The sequence below is a fragment of the Asparagus officinalis genome, chromosome 2 (genome assembly GCF_001876935.1).
Source record: "Asparagus officinalis chromosome 2, Aspof.V1, whole genome shotgun sequence".
Lineage (NCBI taxonomy): Eukaryota > Viridiplantae > Streptophyta > Magnoliopsida > Asparagales > Asparagaceae > Asparagus > Asparagus officinalis.
Window position 1 is genome coordinate 31,564,827 of NC_033795.1, and position 8,042 is coordinate 31,572,868.

Below are 8,042 nucleotides of genomic sequence, written 5' to 3' on the forward strand. Positions count from 1 at the left end.
CCCCCCCCCCCCCCCTCCCAAAACAAAAAAAAAACAAAACAAAAACAAAAACAAAAACAAAACAGAAGATCAGGTATGAATTGACATATCCTAAGTTCCTAACTGTTTAATACTTAACCTGGTCCCAAGAAATCCAAGCTCACCCAAATCATGATTGTTAAATGGCAAAGTGGATCTAGTCCATACAATTTGCACACAACTTCTATATAAATTGGTGAAGGAAGACAAAAGATTAGATAGTGAAGATAATCAATTAAACCGTTATTGTAAAAAGTTGGAACTAACTTCAGAATATTTTTTTCATATACATAACAAGGAGCATTTACCTGGATGGTCGAAGTTATATTCACAAACTCTTGATAATTCTTCTTCATTCAAATCATGATAAAAGGAACCCTACAAAATCCAAAGACATAATATACATGAAACAATGTTGATTTTGAAAATTCTTTGATGAATATGAATGCGTTGCAATCTAATATGAACGATTCCCAAAAAAAATTAACGGTTTCATGCTTCAGATAGGATTTCGCTGAACAATAAAAAAACACTGAGTTTAGAGAATAATGGATACCGAGCGCAGAGGATGATGGAGACAAGGCATTGTTGCTCCTAAATTCAGCAGATATCTAAATAAAATAAGGATTGGTGCGCTATATTCTACAAAGGATAAGTTACAGGTCTAAGACTTTCGTCAGAGCATTAAGCTATCCAGTTTTATGGTAAAGAGAAATGGGATGCAAATGACACGTAAACACAAGTGATGCTAGTGATGGCCAAGTCTGCCTGATAGGATGAGCACGAAGAATTGCAAATAAAGCATGAAAAATTGCAATAAACAAGTAACTAGGTAAAGGAAAGACAAAATAAACATTTAATTCATCTTCAAGACTAAATTAGCATGTAGCGCCCCTTTTAGAGTGGGAAAACTTGTTCCCTACCTATTACATTCTTATGTAAGGACTTGAATCTGAAAATCCTATTCTAAATAAATAACTAATTACCTTTTCCAAAAATAAATTATGTAAGGACTTGAATCTCAAAACTCCGATGATCTCCCTTTTTTTGTCAAAAATAGTTTCTTCTAAATGAGATCATCGGTGTTTTGATGTCAGAATCACAAAATATCTCAAACTTAAGGTTCATTTTTATAACTTAGTTTCTCCTTCCTCTGTTGTTCCATCTTAGCCCATCAAGCATGTCCTTCTCTGTTATGTGTTTTACTCTCCTTTGTCATTCCAAAATCTCATCTTTCCAAATTTGAGAATGAGATATAATGATGAGATGAACCTCAAAGAGTCAACATACAGAGATAGGAGGCTTTGATTTTGAGTATTGACATGTTTTCTTGAAGATAAAACTGAATTGCTTAGGAAAGATAAAAGGTTTAAATTATAATAGGAATGGCAGTTACCTTCTTTAGTTATTTAGCTATAACTTCTTCAATTTGAGCAATGCATTGTTAGTGTATTATCTAGAATCATTATTCTTGCACTTTATCTATATAATATATTTTTTTCCAGTTTTGGTTTGATACGATTCTTAATTATTAATTCCCAAGTACATATAGCCCACATCCACAGGAAGTAAAAGAAGTCCACTTTATTACCATTCTTGATCCCACAAAAACCCCTCTTCTTCATCTCTCAAAAGTCACTCTCTACACCCTAGAATTACACATTTGTTTCTTCTCTAAATCATATTCAACATCCCTTACAATGGTGCAATCTTTTCTTGATGGCTTGATTTGTAATGAATCTTTCAAGGAGAATTTAAAGAGCTTTTCTACAATCGTGTAGGATTTCTCCTTTGACTTAGGTTATCAAATCCCTATCAACTTTCAATTGGAATTTAGCTTCCATTGAAATTGTTTCTTTTTGGTCAAAGTCAAAGCTCAATCTAGGTCGAACTAGAATAAGTTAAATGCAAAGATAAATCCTAACATGATCTACCTGATAGATAATAATTATATGTGGTTGATGACTATAGTCATTGGATCTCTATCTACGCCTTTGTGTTTCTTAAGAACAATCAATTTCTACTACATTGAAAACCCATTTAAAAAAGGATCTACTAGATGGCAAGAAAAACATCTATTTTTAGACAAAATCGGAAGTGAATAAATAAACAAAAATAAACTAAAATATGAAAAAATAATTATTTATCAGGTACTACTAAATTTTTTATTATTTATGTATACATGTTGAGGATGAACCTTGGCGCAATAGTAAGATTGCTGCTTGGTGACCTAGAGATTGCAAGTTTAAGTCTCAGAAACAACTCCTCCGCGTGCCAGGATAAGTTTGTGTATATTTGACCTCTAAAAACCCACAATGGTGGGAGTCTAATGTAGTGGGCTGCCCTCTGTAGCATATGTATGTCTAAAAGTTTTAATTGATTAACATATATAATTGTGCATGCATATAACACTTCTAAAGTCGTCTTTTTAAACTAAACCATTTTAAACATGGCTTACTAGTTACCCCATTTTTAAGATCTATATTAATTATTATCATCCTTTCGGATAAGCATTTTTGCTTATTCTTTGTACTATATATAAATATTTTTTAATTTTTTTGGCCCTTTCTAACTATAGTAGTTACAACTAGGGAGAAAGGGAGTGATGAGCAACATCATTGAGCCTCCTGATTAACGGTTTGTTACTTAAAGCATCATTCAAAGCAATGTCCTCAGTCTTCAACTTGATGTTTCCAGCCTTGTTGGAGAATTCCAATGCATAAACACATGCAACAAAAAGTTGACCTTCTTGAGAGTAGAGATGCAATATCGATGAAGAGCTATAATGGTGTCATCCACTTTGATGTCGCTTTTCGTCTTCAAACATCTACGATATTCATCACAATTTTTTATGTCTCACGCTTTTGAAGATGTGGTTCAGAATGTTCAAGACCGGCAAAAAGATCTCCATGTTGTCGAGCTTGAGCATGCATATGGGCATACTGCTGATTTACATACTCGATCAACCTAACATATTATTGAAAAATCATGGAATACGCTTCCTCGATTTTGGTGAGGAAGAGGTGATAGAGAAAGTGCAGAGAAGGATAAAGGTAAACGCTAAAGAAATAAGGAGTCATAGAGAATTCATGGAACCGGAATTAGTCAAGAAAGAAGAAAATAATTTGTCATTACAGAATGTAATAAATTGAAGAAAGTAACTAACTAAATAAAGAAAAATACATAACAGAAAAGAAAATCAATTCATGACTTAAACTAGATTAACTTCATCAGTTATGGCTCTTCAGCCCTAAGAATTTTTATATTATCAAGACTTCAGTTCTAAAAATACTATCCTAAGCAAATAACTAATCAGCTTGCATCAGATAAGGCTTACATTTGAAACAAAATATGAACTAGCTAAACAACTTAAAATAAGAACTTAAAACTTCTATCTAAGCTTGGACACAGTTCACAATCTTGATCTAATCACAAATCTTACATACTTAAAGATAATACTTCACTTGCAAGCAATATATTTCGCTTCTTCATCAACTGCGAATTGGCTCCAAGCAAGTGGGAACTCACCTGAATCACTGCCTCTCTCTGAAAACGTCAAATATCAATACTACTTTTAACATCTAAATTTAAGGTAAATTTAAAAGGATAATAGTTATAGAGTTTTAAACACGCTCCTCTAGGATTCTCATGAATTTTAAATGGAGTATTGTAGTGTTATTATGAGCGGGTTTGAATTATGTTTTGAGTTTAACTAATTGGATACTAGATCATGAAGCAGAATTTGGCTGAATTCCTAAACAATTAAGTTATATGCAGATGTTTGCCCAAAAAACACAATTCAAAAGCAACCTCTTGTGCCTTTGTTTCTTAAATCTTCTTGCTCGTATAGAGAAGGGATATAAAACTTTCAGGTACTGTATTGAGGACATCTCTAATCAATATATATACTCAAGGCTTAAGCGGAGAGCATCCACCAACTCAAGAACTTCCATTTTACCGGTCTTTTAAACTAATGAAAGCAAATAATCTAGATGTTAAATATCATTTTTCTCCTTTTTTTGGTGGTTTTCTATATTTTCTGGTTTTAACCACCAGTTCCATCATGATCACCCTCACATGCCATCCTAAACTAATGGATTTAGGAAATCGACCAAAATCATGACATCAATGCTACTCCTAACCTCATTATGAACCGAACTCCTTTCCTTTGATGTATGTAACTTGGAGCTACTTCTTTTAGCAAATGCCATGTATTATTCTTATTCCTCTTATTTTAATAGTTTTGGCAGATACTAACATACCAATTTACAATCTATATAATGAAATGTTGTAGGATTGCATTCATAACGAACGGAACTATTGGTGTGCCATGCATGTTGTGTAATGAACAAAATATGGATGATAAATAGATTTCATAAACTCAATGAGAAAGTAGTAGATAGAGAAATGAAACCACATACTTGATTTACAAGAACAACACGTTGGTCATGAAGTTGTTCAATGATCATATCACAGACAGTCTTCTTCCCTGAAGCTGCACCACCAGCAACTCCTACAAATAATAAAAGTAGTGGCAAGCCCTAAGACATATCAAACAGATGTAAAGACAAACAAGTTGCATTAACTTGCACATCAACATGCTATAACTACGAACAATAGAAACTTTCTTATATTGATTTATAAATCAAAATTGTATAGAATAATATATAACAGCCAACCTACAACACTCACTTTTGCAACTGGTATGTTGCGGTTTCTATGATCCTCTACGACCATAAAAAGGACAATTGCAAATTTGCACGTCGAAAGTAGATATTGACATTTAGAATTGTCTTTACCTCAAAGCTTTCTTTGAAGCCCTGAGTTTCGACTGTTTCTTACATGGATTTATAAATCAAAATTGCGCAGCATTATAGAACAGCCAGCCTACGAACTCGCTTTTGCTACTGGTGCGTTGTGTTTCCTATGATCTTCTACAACTGCAAAAGGCACAACTGCAAATTTGGACATCACAAATAGATTGGCATTGAGTATTGTCTTTCTTTGAATCCCTTGAGTCATCTTATAGCCTGTTTATATATCTCATAAAATATGTGATTATCTAGTGTGAAGAAGTTTACATCTTATGGTCTCTAAATAAAAAAAGCTTAGCAACTGGGTGACCTCCTAAGACAGATATTAAGTGCTTCATTTCATAAAAATCCAAGTAGCAAACAAACATGGATAGAGATTAAACTTTGAAATAACTATGTGCAACAAGAACTCAGTGTACAAGTTCTAACCGATTAAAAAGGGTTGTCGCTGAATGTCATCATTTGACAAACTGTTGGATTTATCTGATTTCAAATTTCTTTGTTCCAAACCATCAACATGAAGTCTTGAAAAGTGAACATCAGCAGACATCTGCAACAAATCTTCTGTTGATTTAGAATTCATAGGATGTAATTTAACCTGTAAAAGGATATGAAAAGAAATATCACAAACCCTAAAAAGACAACAAAATCAAGCTATACATTTGCACAAAACCTCCAACAATGTACATTAACTTCTTAAAGACAAATAAACTGACATGGGCCAAGTAATTGGTCCCACAAATAGATATGAGTTTATGTATGTTAAAAACATTCAAATATAACATAAAGTGAATCTCATCTATATGTTTGTTTCCAACTTGGTTAATCAATGCACCTTTCAAATCCACATGTGTGTGCATCTGCATGTAGAGTAGAGGCAATTTAGATATGAGCTGGCATGTCAACTCAGTTAATCAATGCACCTTTCAAATCCACATGTGTGTGCATCTGCATGTAGAGGCAATTTAGATATGAGCTGGCATGTCAACTCAGTTAATCAATGCACCTCTCGCGCTTATGATGAAGACGAAGCCTCTTGCCAACGACAAGGCTCTTTTCGTCTTCTATCTCCACCAATGACAAGGCTCCTTTCTAGTTTCTCCTTGGCTTCTCCAATTTCTAAAACCTAACTCCTCTCAACAAAGATGAAGGCTTCTAAACTATAACTCCTTTAACTCTTCCAATTCTCCCCCGTGTTTGAACATTTTGAATAGTTTGCATTTATAAAATATCTAAATAATAAATAGATAAGATAAACTATGTTACACGTTACATTTTTGTATTTTTTAATTAATCCTTAAGAGGAGGCAGAGCGTTATATTATGGGTTACCGTTATGTTCAACATCTAAATAGATGTTGCCCAAAATATTCTAAACATCTAAAATTTTGTGTACAAGGGCTTCAAGCAATTACATCAGGAATAATCAATTGGAACCCACTTTAGAAGCCCTTGTGTGTATCTGTGGGTGGGGGTGGGAAGTTTCAAGTAATTACTCCTAGGTGAGAATTTTCGTGAGTATTTCATAGTGAGTTAATTCACTGATGGTCCACTTATTTACCATATACAAATAGGTTTAAGTATGAAAGATCAATGATTTTGAAACTTCTTCCATCTTCATAGTTGGTTGCGAAATATATGTTACTCAGCGTAGGGAAAAGGTAAAGATTGATGCATATGTCATAGACTATTTAGGATATATAGACAAGATGAATTGATCATCTAAAGGACGGCTCATCCTAGAGTTCTCAAAAAGATTACTTTGAGAACTAGTTCCTAATGGAAGATCTTGGTACCTATAGATACATGCACAGACATATTATACAATGATGGGCCCTATCTATTCTTGGAAATATAAGTGAGGGGACAAATTTTCAAACCCAACCTGTTTGCCAAAAAAAGACTCGTTTCAAACTTAATTTTAAAAACCAACCTAGTTGGACAGAAACTGGGTCGGTTTTTGAAAAAAAAATTCCCAAACTTCACGGGAGTTGAAGTCCCGTGAAGTTTTGTTATATAAAAAACTTCACGGTACTTCAACTCCCGTGAAGTTTGGGAACTTTTTTTTCAAAAACAGACACAGTTTCAGCTAACTGGGTCTGTTTTTAAAATTAAGTTTGAAATGGATCTGTTTTTAGGAATAAAATTCAAAATAGGTTGGTTATGAAAATTTGTCCATAAGTGAGAAGAAAGCACTGGAAAGTATACTAGCGCCAGAAACATCTTATGGCTTAACAATATACATAAGGCATTCCTTCCACCTACAGTGATGCATGCATCTTCCATCAAATTACAAAGATGTTGGCTTGGGCTGCCTAAGTTTTATACTAAAATAAACCATGATAATAGGAGGCTTATGAAAAAGCATTAGGTTTAAGTAGGAAATCTAAATTGATCATTAACCGTTACTTAGACTGGTACGCTAAAGAGGACGAGTCCTCTCCCCCTCAACTCCACAAACCACCACCATCTCAATGCTCCGCTTTAATTCCACCTCCACCGACTACTGACCCTAAACGCCACACATCCCTCGTGGATCCCAGTCTCTGCTACGACCACATCCAAAGCCTTATGGCATGCTTTAAATACTTCACAATCCCAACCTCCTCATTTTCTACTCTCGTAATCACCACAAGGTCCAATCTCGCATCTTCTCATTGGATAATATAGTCAATATCTCAGCAAAGAGTCAAGAATGATGATCAACCTATGTAATTAACAATCGCATGAAGTAGACGATCCCCATTCCACATTGCCCAATTCCTCGGTTCCCTCCTTAACAAAAAGTTGCGACCATTTGAATTGAACATAACCCAAGTCATAACATCATAAATCAATCAAGGCACGCATTTTAACATAATCAATTTACGAAGTATTAAAATTTACCGAGGCCATCTCTTGAGAAGCCACTCAGCCCACACTCCCTATATTTAAAAAAAAAACAATACAAGGAATCAATATCACGCCTCAATGTCCAACCAAAACCAAAACCCTAATCCCTTACCGATGGCGATCTCGAGCGCTGATGAATCGGGTCGAGAGCAAAGAGCGCTTGAAGAAGAAGAGGGCAGAGAGAAGAGACGAAGTTTGTTGAGGGGAAAGTGAGAAGAGAGAGCTCCACGTATCGCGAGACAATGGACAGCTGGAGCTCGAGGAGGAGAAAATGGCAGAAGAGGAAAGAGAGGAAAAAATCAAAATTAAATGAGGGCTC

General features: G+C 34.6%; 1 protein-coding gene across 3 annotated transcripts in view; it reads right to left on the reverse strand.

Annotated features, from left to right (window-relative positions):
- Positions 1-8,036, reverse strand: part of LOC109830627 (uridine kinase-like protein 3) — a 34,308-nt gene extending 26,272 nt beyond the window's left edge. Inside the window, exons 1-5 of one of the 3 annotated variants that reach the window (XM_020397942.1) lie at positions 7,836-8,036; positions 7,718-7,755; positions 5,262-5,382; positions 4,440-4,531; positions 327-396 (exon numbers count right to left, since the gene is read on the reverse strand). In XM_020397942.1, coding sequence (XP_020253531.1) covers positions 327-396; positions 4,440-4,531; positions 5,262-5,382; positions 7,718-7,726 — 292 coding nt within the window. In that variant the 5' untranslated portion in view covers positions 7,727-7,755; positions 7,836-8,036. Of the gene's footprint in view, positions 1-326; positions 397-4,439; positions 4,532-5,261; positions 5,431-7,717; positions 7,756-7,835 lie in introns of all 3 variants that reach the window. The other 2 variants (XM_020397941.1, XM_020397943.1) reach the window with 2 other exon arrangements.